This window comes from Hyla sarda, unplaced genomic scaffold (genome assembly GCF_029499605.1).
Source record: "Hyla sarda isolate aHylSar1 unplaced genomic scaffold, aHylSar1.hap1 scaffold_558, whole genome shotgun sequence".
NCBI lineage: Eukaryota > Metazoa > Chordata > Amphibia > Anura > Hylidae > Hyla > Hyla sarda.
In genome coordinates, this window is record NW_026610570.1 from 1 (window position 1) to 23,031 (window position 23,031).

General features: G+C 44.8%; 1 protein-coding gene across 1 annotated transcript in view; it reads left to right on the top strand.

Annotated features, from left to right (window-relative positions):
* The first annotated feature begins 2,114 nt into the window (after window positions 1-2,114).
* Window positions 2,115-23,031, top strand: part of GCKR (glucokinase regulator) — a 75,091-nt gene continuing 54,174 nt past the window's right edge. The window contains exon 1 of the mRNA XM_056554108.1: window positions 2,115-2,208. Within this exon, the coding sequence (XP_056410083.1) occupies window positions 2,172-2,208 (37 nt within the window). The 5' untranslated portion in view covers window positions 2,115-2,171. The remainder of the gene's footprint in view (window positions 2,209-23,031) is intronic.

The following is a 23,031-nucleotide window of genomic DNA, read 5'->3' on the forward strand; positions in this document are numbered from 1 at the left end:
GTCTGGGAGCGACTTGTAATTATAACTCTCACCAGCAGAGGTTAACTGTGTTTATTTTTATAGGTTCCAAACAATCTGCAACCCCCATGAGCTATCCCCCCCCCAGCTATACACCCCCCACGAGCAATACCCACCCGAGCTATACACCCCCCATGAGCTACACCCCCCCCCCCGAGCTATACACCCCCTCATGAGCTATACCCCCCCCCGAGCTATACACCCCCCACGAGCAATACCCACCCGAGCTATACACCCCCCATGAGCTACCCCCCCCCCCGAGCTATACACCCCCCATGAGCAATACCCCCCCATGAGCTATACACCCCCTCATGAGCTATACACCCCCCCCACGAGCTATACACCCCCCATAAGCTATACACCCCCCGCGAGCTATACACCCCCCCCCATGAGCTATACACCCCCCATGAGCTATACACCCCCCCCATGAGCTATACACCCCCCCCCATGAGCTATACACCCCCCCATGAGTTATACACCCCCCCGAGCTATACACCCCCCCATGAGCTATACACCCCCTCATGAGCTATACACCCCCCCACGAGCTATACACCCCCCCCAATGAGCTATACACCCCCTCATGAGCTATACCCCCCCCCACGAGCTATACACCCCCCCATGAGCTATACACCCCCCCTATGAGCTATACACCCTCCATATGAGCTATAAACCCCCCCGAGCTATATCCCCCCCATGAGCTATACACCCCCCCACGAGCTATACACCCCCCCCCAATGAGCTATACACCCCCCTCATGAGCTATACCCCCCCCCCCCGCGAGCTATACACCCCCTATGAGCTATACCCCCCCATGAGCTATACACCCTCCATATGAGCTATAAACCCCCCCGAGCTATATCCCCCCCATGAGCTATACACCCCCCACGAGCAATACCCCCCCCATGAGCTATACACCCCCCCTATGAGCTATACTCCCCCCCCCCCCGAGCTATATCCCCCCATGAGCTATACACCCCCCACGAGCAATACCCCCCCATGAGCTATACACCCCCCCATGAGCTATACACCCCCCCGCTAGCTATACACCCCCTCAGCAAGCTATACACCCCCCATGAGCTATACACCCCCCCATGAGCTAAACCCCCCATGAGCTATACACCCCCCAGCGAGCTATACACCCCCCCATGAGCTATACACCCCCCGCGAGCTATACACCCTCCGCGAGCTATACACCCTCCCATGAGCTATACACCCCCCCATGAGCTATACACCCCCCCATGAGCTATACACCCCCCCCGCGAGCTGTACACCCCCCCCATGAGCTATACACCCCCCATGAGCTATACCCCCCCACGAGCTATGCACCCTCCCTATGAGCTATACCCCCCCCATGAGCTATACCCCCCCCCCATGAGCTATACCCCCCCCATGAGCTATACACCCCCCGCGAGGTATACACCCCCCCCATGAGCTATACACCCCCCCATGAGCTATACACCCCCCCATGAGCTATACACCCCCCGCGAGCTATACACCCCCCCCATGAGCTATACCCCCCCATGAGCTATACCCCCCGCAAGCTATACACCCTCCCTATGAGCTATACCCCCCCCTATGAGCTATACACCCCCATATGAGCTATACCCCCCCTATGACCTATACCACCCCCCCTATGAGCTATACCCCCCCCTATGAGCTATACCCCCCCATGAGCTATACCCCCCCCCCCCCCCCCGCCGAGCTATACACCCCCATGAGCTATACACCCTCCATATGAGCTATACACCCCCCATGAGCTATACACCCCCCTCCATGAGCTATACCCCCCCCATGAGCTATATCCCCCCATGAGCCATACCCCTCCATGAGCCATACCCCCCCTCATGAGCTATATCCCCCCCATGAGCTATATCCCCCCATGAGCTATATCCCCCCATGAGCTATATCCCCCCATGAGCTATACACCCCCCCAATGAGCTATACACCCCCCCATGAGCTATACAAAAAAAACCCAAGCAGCTATAAACCCCCCCCCCCCCCCATGAACTATACCCCCCCCCTCATGAGCTATACACCACTGCCTCCTTGGACCATGTTGCCCCCTTGGCCCTCACTATTGCTCTTGTTTCAGTCTACAGAAGAAGGGGCACCTGTACATCCTAGGCTGGGGGACGCTGGGACTGGTGGGGATCATGGACGCCGTGGAGTGTGGCCCCTCTTATAATACAGGTAAGAGCCATGGGAAAACTGTGCACAAGGGCCCCAGAGGGCAAATGTGGGATACTGTTCTCTGTTATCAGCCATGTCAGGAGGGGAGAAGTGACTGTAGGACAGGTGAATATATCTATTGTTCTCTGTTATCAGCCATGTCAGGAGAGGAGAGGTGACTGTAGGACAGGTGAATATAATCTATTGTTCTCTGTTATCAGCCATGTCAGAAGAGGAGAGGTGACTGTAGGACAGGTGTATATAATCTATTGTTCTCTGTTATCAGCCATGTCAGGAGAGGAGAGGTGACTGTAGGACAGGTGAATATAATCTATTGTTCTCTGTTATCAGCCATGTCAGGAGAGGAGAGGTGACTGTAGGACAGGTAAATATAATCTATTGTTCACTGTTATCAGCCATGTCAGGAGAGGAGAGGTGACTGTAGGACAGGTGAATATAATCTATTGTTCTCTGTTATCAGCCATGCCAGGAGAGGAGAGGTGACTGTAGGACAGGTGAATATAATCTATTGTTCTCTGTTATCAGCCATGTCAGGAGAGGAGAGGTGACTGTAGGACAGGTGAATATAATCTTTGTTCTCTGTTATCAGCCATGTCAGGAGAGGAGAGGTGACTGTAGGACAGGTGAATATATCTATTGTTCTCTGTTATCAGCCATGTCAGGAGAGGAGAGGTGACTGTAGGACAGGTGAATATATTCTATTGTTCTCTGTTATCAGCCATGTCAGGAGAGGAGAGGTGACTGTAGGACAGGTGAATATAATCTATTGTTCTCTGTTATCAGCCATGTCAGGAGAGGAGAGGTGACTGTAGGACAGGTGAATATAATATTTTGTTCTCTGTTATCAGCCATGTCAGGAGAGGAGAGGTGACTGTAGGACAGGTGAATATATCTATTGTTCTCTGTTATCAGCCTTATCAGGAGGGGAGAGGTGACTGTAGGACAGGTGAATATAATCTATTGTTCTCTGTTATCAGCCATGTCAGGAGGGGGGAGGTGACTGTAGGACAGGTGAATATAATCTATTGTTCTCTGTTATCAGCCATATCAGGAGAGGAGAGGTGACTGTAGGACAGGTGAATATAATCTATTGTTCTCTGTTATCAATCATGTCAGGAGAGGAGAGGTGACTGTAGGACAGGGGAATATAATCTATTGTTCTCTGTTATCAGCAATGTCAGGAGAGGAGAGGTGACTGTAGGACAGATGAATATATCTATTGTTCTCTGTTATCAGCCAAGTCAGGAGAGGAGAGGTGACTGTAGGACAGGTGAATATAATCTATTGTTCTCTGTTATCAGTCATGTCAGGAGAGGAGAGGTGACTGTAGGACAGGTGAATATAATCTATTGTTCTCTGTTATCAGCCATGTCAGGAGAGGAGAGGTGACTGTAGGACAGGTGAATATATCTATTGTTCTTTGCTATCAGCCATGTCAGGAGGGGGGAGGTGACTGTAGGACAGGTGAATATAATCTATTGTTCTCTGTTATCAGCCATGTCAGGAGAGGAGAGGTGACTGTAGGACAGGTGAATATAATCTATTGTTCTCTGTTATCAGCCATGTCAGGAGAGGTGACTGTAGGACAGGTGAATATAATCTATTGTTCTCTGTTATCAGCCATGTCAGGAGAGGAGAGGTGACTGTAGGACAGGTGAATATAATCTATTGTTCTCTGTTATCAGCCATGTCAGGAGAGGAGAGGTGACTGTAGGACAGGTGAATATATCTATTGTTCTCTGTTATCAGCCATGTCAGGAGGGGAGAGGTGACTGTAGGGCAGGTGAATATAATCTATTCTTCTCTGTTATCAGCCATGTCAGGAGAGGAGAGGTGACTGTAGGACAGGTGAATATAATCTATTGTTCTCTGTTATCAGCCATGTCAGGAGGGGAGAAGTGACTGTAGTACAGGTGAATATAATCTATTGTTCTCTGTTATCAGCCATGTCAGGAGAGGAGAGGTGACTGTAGGACAGGTGAAAATCATCTATTGTTCTCTGTTATCAGCCATGTCAGGAGAGGAGAGGTGACTGTAGGACAGGTGAATATAATCTTTTGTTCTCTGTTATTAGCCATGTCAGGAGAGGAGAGGTGACTGTAGGACAGGTGAATATAATCTTTTGTTCTCTGTTATCAGCCATGTCAGGAGAGGAGAGGTGACTGTAGGACAGGTAAATATATCTATTGTTCTCTGTTATCAGCCTTATCAGGAGGGGAGAGGTTACTGTAGGACAGGTGAATATTACTATTGTTCTCTGTTATCAGCCATGTCAGGAGGGGGGAGGTGACTGTAGGACAGGTGAATATATCTATTGTTCTCTATTATCAGCCATGTCAGGAGAGGAGAGGTGACTGTAGGACAGGTGAATATATCTATTGTTCTCTGTTATCAGCCATGTCAGGAGAGGTGAGGTGACTGTAGGACAGGTGAATATAATCTATTGTTCTCTGTTATCAGCCATGTCAGGAGAGATGACTGTAGGACAGGTGAATATATCTATTGTTCTCTGTTATCAGCCATGTCAGGAGAGGAGAGGTGACTGTAGGACAGATGAATACAATCTATTGTTCTCTGTTATCAGCCATGTCAGGAGAGGAGAGGTGACTGTAGGACAGGTGAATATAATCTATTGTTCTCTGTTATCAGCCTTATCAGGAGGGGAGAGGTGACTGTAGGACAGGTAAATATAATCTATTGTTCTCTGTTATCAGCCATGTCAGGAGGGGGGAGGTGACTGTAGGACAGGTGAATATAATCTATTGTTCTCTGTTATCAGCCATGTCAGGAGAGGAGAGGTGACTGTAGGACAGGTGAATATAATCTATTGTTCTCTGTTATCAGCCATGTCAGGAGAGGAGAGGTGACTGTAGGACAGGTGAATATAATCTATTGTTCTCTGTTATCAGCCATGTCAGGGGAGGAGAGGTGACTGTAGGACAGGTGAATATATCTATTGTTCTTTGTTATCAGCCATGTCAGGAGGGGGGAGGTGACTGTAGGACAGGTGAATACAATCTATTGTTCTCTATTATCAGCCATGTCAGGAGAGGAGAGGTGACTGTAGGACAGGTGAATATATCTATTGTTCTCTGTTATCAGCCATGTCAGGAGAGGAGAGCTGACTGTAGGACAGGTGAATATAATCTATTGTTCTCTGTTATCAGCCATGTCAGAAGTGGAGAGGTGACTGTAGGACAGGTGGATATAATCTATTGTTCTCTGTTATCAGCCATGTCAGGGGAGGAGAGGTGACTGTAGGACAGGTGAATACAATCTATTGTTCTCTGTAATCAGCCATGTCAGGAGGGAGAGGTGACTGTAGGACATGTGAATATAATCTATTGTTCTCTGTTATCAGCCTTATCAGGAGGGGGAGAGGTGACTGTAGGACAGGTAAATATAATCTATTGTTCTCTGTTATCAGCCATGTCAGGAGGGGGGAGGTGACTGTAGGACAGGTGAATATAATCTATTGTTCTCTGTTATCAGCCATGTCAGGAGAGGAGAGGTGACTGTAGGACAGGTGAATATAATCTATTGTTCTCTGTTATCAGCCATGTCAGGAGAGGAGAGGTGACTGTAGGACAGGTGAATATAATCTATTGTTCTCTGTTATCAGCCATGTCAGGGGAGGAGAGGTGACTGTAGGACAGGTGAATATATCTATTGTTCTTTGTTATCAGCCATGTCAGGAGGGGGGAGGTGACTGTAGGACAGGTGAATACAATCTATTGTTCTCTATTATCAGCCATGTCAGGAGAGGAGAGGTGACTGTAGGACAGGTGAATATATCTATTGTTCTCTGTTATCAGCCATGTCAGGAGAGGAGAGCTGACTGTAGGACAGGTGAATATAATCTATTGTTCTCTGTTATCAGCCATGTCGGAAGTGGAGAGGTGACTGTAGGACAGGTGGATATAATCTATTGTTCTCTGTTATCAGCCATGTCAGGGGAGGAGAGGTGACTGTAGGACAGGTGAATACAATCTATTGTTCTCTGTAATCAGCCATGTCAGGAGGGAGAGGTGACTGTAGGACATGTGAATATATCCATTGTTCTCTGTTATCAGCCATGTCAGGAAGGAGAGGTGACCGTAGGACAGGTGAATATATCTATTGTTCTCTGTTATCAGCCATGTCAGGAGAGGAGGTGACTGTAGGACAGGTGAATATATCTATTGTTCTCTGTTATCAGCCATGTCAGGAGAGGAGACATGACTGTAGGACAGGTGAATATATATATTGTTCTCTGTTATCAGCCATGTCAGGAGAGGAGAGGTGACTGTAGGACAGGTGAATACAATCTATTGTTCGCTGTTATCAGCCATGTCAGGAGAGGAGAGGTGACTGTAGGACAGGTGAATACAATCTATTGTTCTCTGTTATCAGCCATGTCAGGAGAGGAGAGGTGACTGTAGGACAGGTGAATATAATCTATTGTTCTCTGTTATCAGCCTTATCAGGAGGGGAGAGGTGACTGTAGGACAGGTAAATATAATCTATTGTTCTCTGTTATCAGCCATGTCAGGAGGGGGAGGTGACTGTAGGACAGGGGAATATAATCTATTGTTCTCTGTTATCAGCCATGTCAGGAGAGGAGAGGTGACTGTAGGACAGGTGAATATAATCTATTGTTCTCTGTTATCAGCCATGTCAGGGGAGGAGAGGTGACTGTAGGACAGGTGAATATATCTATTGTTCTTTGTTATCAGCCATGTCAGGAGGGGGGAGGTGACTGTAGGACAGGTGAATATTATCTATTGTTCTCGATTATCAGCCATGTCAGGAGAGGAGAGGTGACTGTAGGACAGGTGAATATAATCTATTGTTCTCTGTTATCAGCCATGTCAGGAGAGGAGAGGTGACTGTAGGACAGGTGAATATAATCTATTGTTCTCTGTTATCAGCCATGTCAGGAGAGGAGAGGTGACTGTAGGACAGGTGAATATATCTATTGTTCTTTGTTATCAGCCTTGTCAGAAGGGGAGAGGTGACTGTAGGACAAGTGAATATAATCTATTGTTCTCGATTATCAGCCATGTCAGTAAAGGAGAGGTGACTGTAGGACAGGTGAATACAATCTATTGTTCTCTGTTATCAGCCATGTCAGGAGAGAAGAGGTGACTGTAGGACAGGTGAATACAATCTATTGTTCTCTTTTATCAGCCATGTCAGGAGAGGAGAGGTGACTGTAGGACAGGTGAATATATCTATTGTTCTCTGTTATCAGCCATGTCAGGAGAGGATAGCTGACTGTAGGACAGGTGAATATAATCTATTGTTCTCTGTTATCAGCCATGTCAGAAGTGGAGAGGTGACTGTAGGACAGGTGGATATAATCTATTGTTCTCTGTTATCAGCCATGTCAGGAGAGGAGAGGTGACTGTAGGACAGGTGAATACAATCTATTGTTCTCTGTAATCAGCCATGTCAGGAGGGAGAGGTGACTGTAGGACATGTGAATATATCCATTGTTCTCTGTTATCAGCCATGTCAGGAGAGGAGGTGACTGTAGGACAGGTGAATATATCTATTGTTCTCTGTTATCAGCCATGTCAGGAGAGGAGACATGACTGTAGGACAGGTGAATATATCTATTGTTCTCTGTTATCAGCCATGTCAGGAGAGGAGAGGTGACTGTAGGACAGGTGAATACAATCTATTGTTCTCTGTTATCAGCCATGTCAGGAGAGGAGAGGTGACTGTAGGACAGGTGAATACAATCTATTGTTCTCTTTTATCAGCCATGTCAGGAGAGGAGAGGTGACTGTAGGACAGGTGAATATATATATTGTTCTCTGTTATCAGCCATGTCAGGAGAGGAGAGGTGACTGTAGGACAGGTGAATACAATCTATTGTTCTCTGTTATCAGCCATGTCAGGAGAGGTGACTGTAGGACAGGTGAATATAATCTATTGTTTTCTGTTATCAGTCATGTCAGGAGAGGAGAGGTGACTGTAGGACAGATGAATATATCTATTGTTCTCTGTTTTCAGCCAAGTCAGGAGAGGAGAGGTGACTGTAGGACAGGTGAATATAATCTATTGTTCTCTGTTATCAGTCATGTCAGGAGAGGAGAGGTGACTGTAGGACAGGGGAATATAATCTATAGTTCTCTGTTATCAGCCATGTCAGGAGAGGATAGGTGACTGTAGGACAGGTGAATATAATCTATTGTTCTCTGTTATCAGCCATGTCAGGGGAGGAGAGGTGACTGTAGGACAGGTGAATATATCTATTGTTCTCTGTTATCAGCCATGTCAGGAGGGGGGAGGTGACTGTAGGACAGGTGAATATTATCTATTGTTCTCGATTATCAGCCATGTCAGGAGAGGAGAGGTGACTGTAGGACAGGTGAATATAATCTATTGTTCTCTGTTATCAGCCATGCCAGGAGAGGAGAGGTGACTGTAGGACAGGTGAATATAATCTATTGTTCTCTGTTATCAGCCATGTCGGGAGAGGAGAGGTGACTGTAGGACAGGTGAATATAATCTTTGTTCTCTGTTATCAGCCATGTCAGGAGAGGAGAGGTGACTGTAGGACAGGTGAATATATCTATTGTTCTCTGTTATCAGCCTTATCAGGAGGGGAGAGGTGACTGTAGGACAGGTGAATATAATCTATTGTTCTCTGTTATCAGCCATGTCAGGAGAGGAGAGGTGACTGTAGGACAGGTGAATATAATCTATTGTTCTCTGTTATCAGCCATGTCAGGAGAGGAGAGGTGACTGTAGGACAGGTGAATATAATCTATTGTTCTCTGTTATCAGCCATGTCAGGAGAGGAGAGGTGACTGTAGGACAGGTGAATATAATATTTTGTTCTCTGTTATCAGCCATGTCAGGAGAGGAGAGGTGACTGTAGGACAGGTGAATATATCTATTGTTCTCTGTTATCAGCCTTATCAGGAGGGGAGAGGTGACTGTAGGACAGGTGAATATAATCTATTGTTCTCTGTTATCAGCCATGTCAGGAGGGGGGAGGTGACTGTAGGACAGGTGAATATAATCTATTGTTCTCTGTTATCAGCCATATCAGGAGAGGAGAGGTGACTGTAGGACAGGTGAATATAATCTATTGTTCTCTGTTATCAATCATGTCAGGAGAGGAGAGGTGACTGTAGGACAGGGGAATATAATCTATTGTTCTCTGTTATCAGCAATGTCAGGAGAGGAGAGGTGACTGTAGGACAGATGAATATATCTATTGTTCTCTGTTATCAGCCAAGTCAGGAGAGGAGAGGTGACTGTAGGACAGGTGTATATAATCTATTGTTCTCTGTTATCAGCCATGTCAGGAGAGGAGAGGTGACTGTAGGACAGGTGAATATATCTATTGTTCTTTGCTATCAGCCATGTCAGGAGGGGGGAGGTGACTGTAGGACAGGTGAATATAATCTATTGTTCTCTGTTATCAGCCATGTCAGGAGAGGAGAGGTGACTGTAGGACAGGTGAATATAATCTATTGTTCTCTGTTATCAGCCATGTCAGGAGAGGAGAGGTGACTGTAGGACAGGTGAATATAATCTATTGTTCTCTGTTATCAGCCATGTCAGGAGAGGAGAGGTGACTGTAGGACAGGTGAATATAATCTATTGTTCTCTGTTATCAGCCATGTCAGGAGAGGAGAGGTGACTGTAGGACAGGTGAATATATCTATTGTTCTCTGTTATCAGCCATGTCAGGAGGGGAGAGGTGACTGTAGGGCAGGTGAATATAATCTATTCTTCTCTGTTATCAGCCATGTCAGGAGAGGAGAGGTGACTGTAGGACAGGTGAATATAATCTATTGTTCTCTGTTATCAGCCATGTCAGGAGGGGAGAAGTGACTGTAGTACAGGTGAATATAATCTATTGTTCTCTGTTATCAGCCATGTCAGGAGAGGAGAGGTGACTGTAGGACAGGTGAATATATCTATTGTTCTCTGTTATCAGCCATGTCAGGAGAGGAGAGGTGACTGTAGGACAGGTGAAAATCATCTATTGTTCTCTGTTATCAGCCATGTCAGGAGAGGAGAGGTGACTGTAGGACAGGTGAATATAATCTTTTGTTCTCTGTTATTAGCCATGTCAGGAGAGGAGAGGTGACTGTAGGACAGGTGAATATAATCTTTTGTTCTCTGTTATCAGCCATGTCAGGAGAGGAGAGGTGACTGTAGGACAGGTGAATATATCTATTGTTCTCTGTTATCAGCCTTATCAGGAGGGGAGAGGTTACTGTAGGACAGGTGAATATTACTATTGTTCTCTGTTATCAGCCATGTCAGGAGGGGGGAGGTGACTGTAGGACAGGTGAATATATCTATTGTTCTCTATTATCAGCCATGTCAGGAGAGGAGAGGTGACTGTAGGACAGGTGAATATATCTATTGTTCTCTGTTATCAGCCATGTCAGGAGAGGTGAGGTGACTGTAGGACAGGTGAATATAATCTATTGTTCTCTGTTATCAGCCATGTCAGGAGAGATGACTGTAGGACAGGTGAATATATCTATTGTTCTCTGTTATCAGCCATGTCAGGAGAGGAGAGGTGACTGTAGGACAGATGAATACAATCTATTGTTCTCTGTTATCAGCCATGTCAGGAGAGGAGAGGTGACTGTAGGACAGGTGAATATAATCTATTGTTCTCTGTTATCAGCCTTATCAGGAGGGGAGAGGTGACTGTAGGACAGGTAAATATAATCTATTGTTCTCTGTTATCAGCCATGTCAGGAGGGGGGAGGTGACTGTAGGACAGGTGAATATAATCTATTGTTCTCTGTTATCAGCCATGTCAGGAGAGGAGAGGTGACTGTAGGACAGGTGAATATAATCTATTGTTCTCTGTTATCAGCCATGTCAGGAGAGGAGAGGTGACTGTAGGACAGGTGAATATAATCTATTGTTCTCTGTTATCAGCCATGTCAGGGGAGGAGAGGTGACTGTAGGACAGGTGAATATATCTATTGTTCTTTGTTATCAGCCATGTCAGGAGGGGGGAGGTGACTGTAGGACAGGTGAATATTATCTATTGTTCTCGATTATCAGCCATGTCAGGAGAGGAGAGGTGACTGTAGGACAGGTGAATATAATCTATTGTTCTCTGTTATCAGCCATGTCAGGAGAGGAGAGGTGACTGTAGGACAGGTGAATATAATCTATTGTTCTCTGTTATCAGCCATGTCAGGAGAGGAGAGGTGACTGTAGGACAGGTGAATATATCTATTGTTCTTTGTTATCAGCCTTGTCAGGAGGGGAGAGGTGACTGTAGGACAAGTGAATATAATCTATTGTTCTCGATTATCAGCCATGTCAGTAAAGGAGAGGTGACTGTAGGACAGGTGAATACAATCTATTGTTCTCTGTTATCAGCCATGTCAGGAGAGAAGAGGTGACTGTAGGACAGGTGAATACAATCTATTGTTCTCTATTATCAGCCATGTCAGGAGAGGAGAGGTGACTGTAGGACAGGTGAATATATCTATTGTTCTCTGTTATCAGCCATGTCAGGAGAGGAGAGCTGACTGTAGGACAGGTGAATATAATCTATTGTTCTCTGTTATCAGCCATGTCAGAAGTGGAGAGGTGACTGTAGGACAGGTGGATATAATCTATTGTTCTCTGTTATCAGCCATGTCAGGGGAGGAGAGGTGACTGTAGGACAGGTGAATACAATCTATTGTTCTCTGTAATCAGCCATGTCAGGAGGGAGAGGTGACTGTAGGACATGTGAATATATCCATTGTTCTCTGTTATCAGCCATGTCAGGAAGGAGAGGTGACCGTAGGACAGGTGAATATATCTATTGTTCTCTGTTATCAGCCATGTCAGGAGAGGAGGTGACTGTAGGACAGGTGAATATATCTATTGTTCTCTGTTATCAGCCATGTCAGGAGAGGAGACATGACTGTAGGACAGGTGAATATATATATTGTTCTCTGTTATCAGCCATGTCAGGAGAGGAGAGGTGACTGTAGGACAGGTGAATACAATCTATTGTTCTCTGTTATCAGCCATGTCAGGAGAGGAGAGGTGACTGTAGGACAGGTGAATACAATCTATTGTTCTCTGTTATCAGCCATGTCAGGAGAGGAGAGGTGACTGTAGGACAGGTGAATATAATCTATTGTTCTCTGTTATCAGCCTTATCAGGAGGGGAGAGGTGACTGTAGGACAGGTAAATATAATCTATTGTTCTCTGTTATCAGCCATGTCAGGAGGGGGAGGTGACTGTAGGACAGGTGAATATAATCTATTGTTCTCTGTTATCAGCCATGTCAGGAGAGGAGAGGTGACTGTAGGACAGGTGAATATAATCTATTGTTCTCTGTTATCAGCCATGTCAGGGGAGGAGAGGTGACTGTAGGACAGGTGAATATATCTATTGTTCTTTGTTATCAGCCATGTCAGGAGGGGGGAGGTGACTGTAGGACAGGTGAATATTATCTATTGTTCTCGATTATCAGCCATGTCAGGAGAGGAGAGGTGACTGTAGGACAGGTGAATATAATCTATTGTTCTCTGTTATCAGCCATGTCAGGAGAGGAGAGGTGACTGTAGGACAGGTGAATATAATCTATTGTTCTCTGTTATCAGCCATGTCAGGAGAGGAGAGGTGACTGTAGGACAGGTGAATATATCTATTGTTCTTTGTTATCAGCCTTGTCAGAAGGGGAGAGGTGACTGTAGGACAAGTGAATATAATCTATTGTTCTCGATTATCAGCCATGTCAGTAAAGGAGAGGTGACTGTAGGACAGGTGAATACAATCTATTGTTCTCTGTTATCAGCCATGTCAGGAGAGAAGAGGTGACTGTAGGACAGGTGAATACAATCTATTGTTCTCTTTTATCAGCCATGTCAGGAGAGGAGAGGTGACTGTAGGACAGGTGAATATATCTATTGTTCTCTGTTATCAGCCATGTCAGGAGAGGATAGCTGACTGTAGGACAGGTGAATATAATCTATTGTTCTCTGTTATCAGCCATGTCAGAAGTGGAGAGGTGACTGTAGGACAGGTGGATATAATCTATTGTTCTCTGTTATCAGCCATGTCAGGAGAGGAGAGGTGACTGTAGGACAGGTGAATACAATCTATTGTTCTCTGTAATCAGCCATGTCAGGAGGGAGAGGTGACTGTAGGACATGTGAATATATCCATTGTTCTCTGTTATCAGCCATGTCAGGAGAGGAGGTGACTGTAGGACAGGTGAATATATCTATTGTTCTCTGTTATCAGCCATGTCAGGAGAGGAGACATGACTGTAGGACAGGTGAATATATCTATTGTTCTCTGTTATCAGCCATGTCAGGAGAGGAGAGGTGACTGTAGGACAGGTGAATACAATCTATTGTTCTCTGTTATCAGCCATGTCAGGAGAGGAGAGGTGACTGTAGGACAGGTGAATACAATCTATTGTTCTCTTTTATCAGCCATGTCAGGAGAGGAGAGGTGACTGTAGGACAGGTGAATATATATATTGTTCTCTGTTATCAGCCATGTCAGGAGAGGAGAGGTGACTGTAGGACAGGTGAATACAATCTATTGTTCTCTGTTATCAGCCATGTCAGGAGAGGTGACTGTAGGACAGGTGAATATAATCTATTGTTTTCTGTTATCAGTCATGTCAGGAGAGGAGAGGTGACTGTAGGACAGATGAATATATCTATTGTTCTCTGTTTTCAGCCAAGTCAGGAGAGGAGAGGTGACTGTAGGACAGGTGAATATAATCTATTGTTCTCTGTTATCAGTCATGTCAGGAGAGGAGAGGTGACTGTAGGACAGGGGAATATAATCTATAGTTCTCTGTTATCAGCCATGTCAGGAGAGGATAGGTGACTGTAGGACAGGTGAATATAATCTATTGTTCTCTGTTATCAGCCATGTCAGGGGAGGAGAGGTGACTGTAGGACAGGTGAATATATCTATTGTTCTCTGTTATCAGCCATGTCAGGAGGGGGGAGGTGACTGTAGGACAGGTGAATATTATCTATTGTTCTCGATTATCAGCCATGTCAGGAGAGGAGAGGTGACTGTAGGACAGGTGAATATAATCTATTGTTCTCTGTTATCAGCCATGCCAGGAGAGGAGAGGTGACTGTAGGACAGGTGAATATAATCTATTGTTCTCTGTTATCAGCCATGTCGGGAGAGGAGAGGTGACTGTAGGACAGGTGAATATAATCTTTGTTCTCTGTTATCAGCCATGTCAGGAGAGGAGAGGTGACTGTAGGACAGGTGAATATATCTATTGTTCTCTGTTATCAGCCTTATCAGGAGGGGAGAGGTGACTGTAGGACAGGTGAATATAATCTATTGTTCTCTGTTATCAGCCATGTCAGGAGAGGAGAGGTGACTGTAGGACAGGTGAATATAATCTATTGTTCTCTGTTATCAGCCATGTCAGGAGAGGAGAGGTGACTGTAGGACAGGTGAATATAATCTATTGTTCTCTGTTATCAGCCATGTCAGGAGAGGAGAGGTGACTGTAGGACAGGTGAATATAATATTTTGTTCTCTGTTATCAGCCATGTCAGGAGAGGAGAGGTGACTGTAGGACAGGTGAATATATCTATTGTTCTCTGTTATCAGCCTTATCAGGAGGGGAGAGGTGACTGTAGGACAGGTGAATATAATCTATTGTTCTCTGTTATCAGCCATGTCAGGAGGGGGGAGGTGACTGTAGGACAGGTGAATATAATCTATTGTTCTCTGTTATCAGCCATATCAGGAGAGGAGAGGTGACTGTAGGACAGGTGAATATAATCTATTGTTCTCTGTTATCAATCATGTCAGGAGAGGAGAGGTGACTGTAGGACAGGGGAATATAATCTATTGTTCTCTGTTATCAGCAATGTCAGGAGAGGAGAGGTGACTGTAGGACAGATGAATATATCTATTGTTCTCTGTTATCAGCCAAGTCAGGAGAGGAGAGGTGACTGTAGGACAGGTGTATATAATCTATTGTTCTCTGTTATCAGCCATGTCAGGAGAGGAGAGGTGACTGTAGGACAGGTGAATATATCTATTGTTCTTTGCTATCAGCCATGTCAGGAGGGGGGAGGTGACTGTAGGACAGGTGAATATAATCTATTGTTCTCTGTTATCAGCCATGTCAGGAGAGGAGAGGTGACTGTAGGACAGGTGAATATAATCTATTGTTCTCTGTTATCAGCCATGTCAGGAGAGGAGAGGTGACTGTAGGACAGGTGAATATAATCTATTGTTCTCTGTTATCAGCCATGTCAGGAGAGGAGAGGTGACTGTAGGACAGGTGAATATAATCTATTGTTCTCTGTTATCAGCCATGTCAGGAGAGGAGAGGTGACTGTAGGACAGGTGAATATATCTATTGTTCTCTGTTATCAGCCATGTCAGGAGGGGAGAGGTGACTGTAGGGCAGGTGAATATAATCTATTCTTCTCTGTTATCAGCCATGTCAGGAGAGGAGAGGTGACTGTAGGACAGGTGAATATAATCTATTGTTCTCTGTTATCAGCCATGTCAGGAGGGGAGAAGTGACTGTAGTACAGGTGAATATAATCTATTGTTCTCTGTTATCAGCCATGTCAGGAGAGGAGAGATGACTGTAGGACAGGTGAATATATCTATTGTTCTCTGTTATCAGCCATGTCAGGAGAGGAGAGGTGACTGTAGGACAGGTGAAAATCATCTATTGTTCTCTGTTATCAGCCATGTCAGGAGAGGAGAGGTGACTGTAGGACAGGTGAATATAATCTTTTGTTCTCTGTTATTAGCCATGTCAGGAGAGGAGAGGTGACTGTAGGACAGGTGAATATAATCTTTTGTTCTCTGTTATCAGCCATGTCAGGAGAGGAGAGGTGACTGTAGGACAGGTGAATATATCTATTGTTCTCTGTTATCAGCCTTATCAGGAGGGGAGAGGTTACTGTAGCACAGGTGAATATTACTATTGTTCTCTGTTATCAGCCATGTCAGGAGGGGGGAGGTGACTGTAGGACAGGTGAATATATCTATTGTTCTCTATTATCAGCCATGTCAGGAGAGGAGAGGTGACTGTAGGACAGGTGAATATATCTATTGTTCTCTGTTATCAGCCATGTCAGGAGAGGTGAGGTGACTGTAGGACAGGTGAATATAATCTATTGTTCTCTGTTATCAGCCATGTCAGGAGAGATGACTGTAGGACAGGTGAATATATCTATTGTTCTCTGTTATCAGCCATGTCAGGAGAGGAGAGGTGACTGTAGGACAGATGAATACAATCTATTGTTCTCTGTTATCAGCCATGTCAGGAGAGGAGAGGTGACTGTAGGACAGGTGAATATAATCTATTGTTCTCTGTTATCAGCCTTATCAGGAGGGGAGAGGTGACTGTAGGACAGGTAAATATAATCTATTGTTCTCTGTTATCAGCCATGTCAGGAGGGGGGAGGTGACTGTAGGACAGGTGAATATAATCTATTGTTCTCTGTTATCAGCCATGTCAGGAGAGGAGAGGTGACTGTAGGACAGGTGAATATAATCTATTGTTCTCTGTTATCAGCCATGTCAGGAGAGGAGAGGTGACTGTAGGACAGGTGAATATAATCTATTGTTCTCTGTTATCAGCCATGTCAGGGGAGGAGAGGTGACTGTAGGACAGGTGAATATATCTATTGTTCTTTGTTATCAGCCATGTCAGGAGGGGGGAGGTGACTGTAGGACAGGTGAATATTATCTATTGTTCTCGATTATCAGCCATGTCAGGAGAGGAGAGGTGACTGTAGGACAGGTGAATATAATCTATTGTTCTCTGTTATCAGCCATGTCAGGAGAGGAGAGGTGACTGTAGGACAGGTGAATATAATCTATTGTTCTCTGTTATCAGCCATGTCAGGAGAGGAGAGGTGACTGTAGGACAGGTGAATATATCTATTGTTCTTTGTTATCAGCCTTGTCAGGAGGGGAGAGGTGACTGTAGGACAAGTGAATATAATCTATTGTTCTCGATTATCAGCCATGTCAGTAAAGGAGAGGTGACTGTAGGACAGGTGAATACAATCTATTGTTCTCTGTTATCAGCCATGTCAGGAGAGAAGAGGTGACTGTAGGACAGGTGAATACAATCTATTGTTCTCTATTATCAGCCATGTCAGGAGAGGAGAGGTGACTGTAGGACAGGTGAATATATCTATTGTTCTCTGTTATCAGCCATGTCAGGAGAGGAGAGCTGACTGTAGGACAGGTGAATATAATCTATTGTTCTCTGTTATCAGCCATGTCAGAAGTGGAGAGGTGACTGTAGGACAGGTGGATATAATCTATTGTTCTCTGTTATCAGCCATGTCAGGGGAGGAGAGGTGACTGTAGGACAGGTGAATACAATCTATTGTTCTCTGTAATCAGCCATGTCAGGAGGGAGAGGTGACTGTAGGACATGTGAATATATCCATTGTTCTCTGTTATCAGCCATGTCAGGAAGGAGAGGTGACCGTAGGACAGGTGAATATATCTATTGTTCTCTGTTATCAGCCATGTCAGGAGAGGAGGTGACTGTAGGACAGGTGAATATATCTATTGTTCTCTGTTATCAGCCATGTCAGGAGAGGAGACATGACTGTAGGACAGGTGAATATATATATTGTTCTCTGTTATCAGCCATGTCAGGAGAGGAGAGGTGACTGTAGGACAGGTGAATACAATCTATTGTTCTCTGTTATCAGCCATGTCAGGAGAGGAGAGGTGACTGTAGGACAGGTGAATACAATCTATTGTTCTCTGTTATCAGCCATGTCAGGAGAGGAGAGGTGACTGTAGGACAGGTGAATATAATCTATTGTTCTCTGTTATCAGCCTTATCAGGAGGGGAGAGGTGACTGTAGGACAGGTAAATATAATCTATTGTTCTCTGTTATCAGCCATGTCAGGAGGGGGAGGTGACTGTAGGACAGGTGAATATAATCTATTGTTCTCTGTTATCAGCCATGTCAGGAGAGGAGAGGTGACTGTAGGACAGGTGAATATAATCTATTGTTCTCTGTTATCAGCCATGTCAGGGGAGGAGAGGTGACTGTAGGACAGGTGAATATATCTATTGTTCTTTGTTATCAGCCATGTCAGGAGGGGGGAGGTGACTGTAGGACAGGTGAATATTATCTATTGTTCTCGATTATCAGCCATGTCAGGAGGGGAGAGGTGACTGTAGGACAGGTGAATATAATCTATTGTTCTCTGTTATCAGCCATGTCAGGAGAGGAGAGGTGACTGTAGGACAGGTGAATATAATCTATTGTTCTCTGTTATCAGCCATGTCAGGAGAGGAGAGGTGACTGTAGGACAGGTGAATATATCTATTGTTCTTTGTTATCAGCCTTGTCAGAAGGGGAGAGGTGACTGTAGGACAAGTGAATATAATCTATTGTTCTCGATTATCAGCCATGTCAGTAAAGGAGAGGTGACTGTAGGACAGGTGAATACAATCTATTGTTCTCTGTTATCAGCCATGTCAGGAGAGAAGAGGTGACTGTAGGACAGGTGAATACAATCTATTGTTCTCTTTTATCAGCCATGTCAGGAGAGGAGAGGTGACTGTAGGACAGGTGAATATATCTATTGTTCTCTGTTATCAGCCATGTCAGGAGAGGATAGCTGACTGTAGTACAGGTGAATATAATCTATTGTTCTCTGTTATCAGCCATGTCAGAAGTGGAGAGGTGACTGTAGGACAGGTGGATATAATCTATTGTTCTCTGTTATCAGCCATGTCAGGAGAGGAGAGGTGACTGTAGGACAGGTGAATACAATCTATTGTTCTCTGTAATCAGCCATGTCAGGAGGGAGAGGTGACTGTAGGACATGTGAATATATCCATTGTTCTCTGTTATCAGCCATGTCAGGAGAGGAGGTGACTGTAGGACAGGTGAATATATCTATTGTTCTCTGTTATCAGCCATGTCAGGAGAGGAGACATGACTGTAGGACAGGTGAATATATCTATTGTTCTCTGTTATCAGCCATGTCAGGAGAGGAGAGGTGACTGTAGGACAGGTGAATACAATCTATTGTTCTCTGTTATCAGCCATGTCAGGAGAGGAGAGGTGACTGTAGGACAGGTGAATACAATCTATTGTTCTCTTTTATCAGCCATGTCAGGAGAGGAGAGGTGACTGTAGGACAGGTGAATATATATATTGTTCTCTGTTATCAGCCATGTCAGGAGAGGAGAGGTGACTGTAGGACAGGTGAATACAATCTATTGTTCTCTGTTATCAGCTATGTCAGGAGAGGTGACTGTAGGACAGGTGAATATAATCTATTGTTTTCTGTTATCAGTCATGTCAGGAGAGGAGAGGTGACTGTAGGACAGATGAATATATCTATTGTTCTCTGTTTTCAGCCAAGTCAGGAGAGGAGAGGTGACTGTAGGACAGGTGAATATAATCTATTGTTCTCTGTTATCAGTCATGTCAGGAGAGGAGAGGTGACTGTAGGACAGGGGAATATAATCTATTGTTCTCTGTTATCAGCCATGTCAGGAGAGGATAGGTGACTGTAGGACAGGTGAATATAATCTATTGTTCTCTGTTATCAGCCATGTCAGGGGAGGAGAGGTGACTGTAGGACAGGTGAATATATCTATTGTTCTCTGTTATCAGCCATGTCAGGAGGGGGGAGGTGACTGTAGGACAGGTGAATATTATCTATTGTTCTCGATTATCAGCCATGTCAGGAGAGGAGAGGTGACTGTAGGACAGGTGAATATAATCTATTGTTCTCTGTTATCAGCCATGTCAGGAGAGGAGAGGTGACTGTAGGACAGGTGAATATAATCTATTGTTCTCTGTTATCAGCCATGTCAGGAGAGGAGAGGTGACTGTAGGACAGGTGAATATATCTATTGTTCTTTGTTATCAGCCTTGTCAGGAGGGGAGAGGTGACTGTAGGGCAGATGAATATAATCTATTGTTCTCGATTATCAGCCATGTCAGTAGAGGAGAGGTGACTGTAGGACAGGTGAATACAATCTATTGTTCTCTTTTATCAGCCATGTCAGGAGAGGAGAGGTGACTGTAGGACAGGTGAATATAATCTATTGTTCTCTTTTATCAGCCATGTCAGGAGAGGAGAGGTGACTGTAGGACAGGTGAATATATCTATTGTTCTCTGTTATCAGCCATGTCAGGAGAGAAGAGGTGACTGTAGGACAGGTGAATACAATCTATTGTTCTCTTTTATCAGCCATGTCAGGAGAGGAGAGGTGACTGTAGGACAGGTGAATATATCTATTGTTCTCTGTTATCAGCCATGTCAGGAGAGGAGAGGTGACTGTAGGACAGGTGAATACAATCTATTGTTCTATGTAATCAGCCATGTCAGGAGGGAGAGGTGACTGTAGGACATGTGAATATATCCATTGTTCTCTGTTATCAGCCATGTCAGGAAGGAGAGGTGACCATAGGACAGGTGAATATATCTATTGTTCTCTGTTATCAGCCATGTCAGGAGAGGAGAGGTGACTGTAGGACAGGTGAATATAATCTATTGTTCTCTGTTATCAGCCATGTCAGGAGAGGAGAGATGACTGTAGGACAGGTGAATATATCTATTTATCTCTGTTATCAGCCATGTCAGGAGAGGAGAGGTGACTGTAGGACAGGTGAATACAATCTATTGTTCTCTGTTATCAGCCATGTCAGGAGAGGAGAGGTGACTGTAGGACAGGTGAATACAATCTATTGTTCTCTTTTATCAGCCATGTCAGGAGAGGAGAGGTGACTGTAGGACAGGTGAATATATATATTGTTCTCTGTTATCAGCCATGTCAGGAGAGGAGAGGTGACTGTAGGACAGCTGAATACAATCTATTGTTCTCTGTTATCAGCCATGTCAGGAGAGGAGAGGTGACTGTAGGACAGGTGAATATATCTATTGTTCTTTGCTATCAGCCATGTCAGGAGGGGGGAGGTGACTGTAGGACAGGTGAATATAATCTATTGTTCTCTGTTATCAGCCATGTCAGGAGAGGAGAGGTGACTGTAGGACAGGTGAATATAATCTATTGTTCTCTGTTATCAGCCATGTCAGGAGAGGTGACTGTAGGACAGGTGAATATAATCTATTGTTCTCTGTTATCAGCCATGTCAGGAGAGGAGAGGTGACTGTAGGACAGGTGAATATAATCTATTGTTCTCTGTTATCAGCCATGTCAGGAGAGGAGAGGTGACTGTAGGACAGGTGAATATATCTATTGTTCTCTGTTATCAGCCATGTCAGGAGGGGAGAGGTGACTGTAGGGCAGGTGAATATAATCTATTCTTCTCTGTTATCAGCCATGTCAGGAGAGGAGAGGTGACTGTAGGACAGGTGAATATAATCTATTGTTCTCTGTTATCAGCCATGTCAGGAGGGGAGAAGTGACTGTAGTACAGGTGAATATAATCTATTGTTCTCTGTTATCAGCCATGTCAGGAGAGGAGAGGTGACTGTAGGACAGGTGAAAATCATCTATTGTTCTCTGTTATCAGCCATGTCAGGAGAGGAGAGGTGACTGTAGGACAGGTGAATATAATCTTTTGTTCTCTGTTATTAGCCATGTCAGGAGAGGAGAGGTGACTGTAGGACAGGTGAATATAATCTTTTGTTCTCTGTTATCAGCCATGTCAGGAGAGGAGAGGTGACTGTAGGACAGGTGAATATATCTATTGTTCTCTGTTATCAGCCTTATCAGGAGGGGAGAGGTTACTGTAGGACAGGTGAATATTACTATTGTTCTCTGTTATCAGCCATGTCAGGAGGGGGGAGGTGACTGTAGGACAGGTGAATATATCTATTGTTCTCTATTATCAGCCATGTCAGGAGAGGAGAGGTGACTGTAGGACAGGTGAATATATCTATTGTTCTCTGTTATCAGCCATGTCAGGAGAGGTGAGGTGACTGTAGGACAGGTGAATATAATCTATTGTTCTCTGTTATCAGCCATGTCAGGAGAGATGACTGTAGGACAGGTGAATATATCTATTGTTCTCTGTTATCAGCCATGTCAGGAGAGGAGAGGTGACTGTAGGACAGATGAATACAATCTATTGTTCTCTGTTATCAGCCATGTCAGGAGAGGAGAGGTGACTGTAGGACAGGTGAATATAATCTATTGTTCTCTGTTATCAGCCTTATCAGGAGGGGAGAGGTGACTGTAGGACAGGTAAATATAATCTATTGTTCTCTGTTATCAGCCATGTCAGGAGGGGGGAGGTGACTGTAGGACAGGTGAATATAATCTATTGTTCTCTGTTATCAGCCATGTCAGGAGAGGAGAGGTGACTGTAGGACAGGTGAATATAATCTATTGTTCTCTGTTATCAGCCATGTCAGGAGAGGAGAGGTGACTGTAGGACAGGTGAATATAATCTATTGTTCTCTGTTATCAGCCATGTCAGGGGAGGAGAGGTGACTGTAGGACAGGTGAATATATCTATTGTTCTTTGTTATCAGCCATGTCAGGAGGGGGGAGGTGACTGTAGGACAGGTGAATACAATCTATTGTTCTCTATTATCAGCCATGTCAGGAGAGGAGAGGTGACTGTAGGACAGGTGAATATATCTATTGTTCTCTGTTATCAGCCATGTCAGGAGAGGAGAGCTGACTGTAGGACAGGTGAATATAATCTATTGTTCTCTGTTATCAGCCATGTCAGAAGTGGAGAGGTGACTGTAGGACAGGTGGATATAATCTATTGTTCTCTGTTATCAGCCATGTCAGGGGAGGAGAGGTGACTGTAGGACAGGTGAATACAATCTATTGTTCTCTGTAATCAGCCATGTCAGGAGGGAGAGGTGACTGTAGGACATGTGAATATATCCATTGTTCTCTGTTA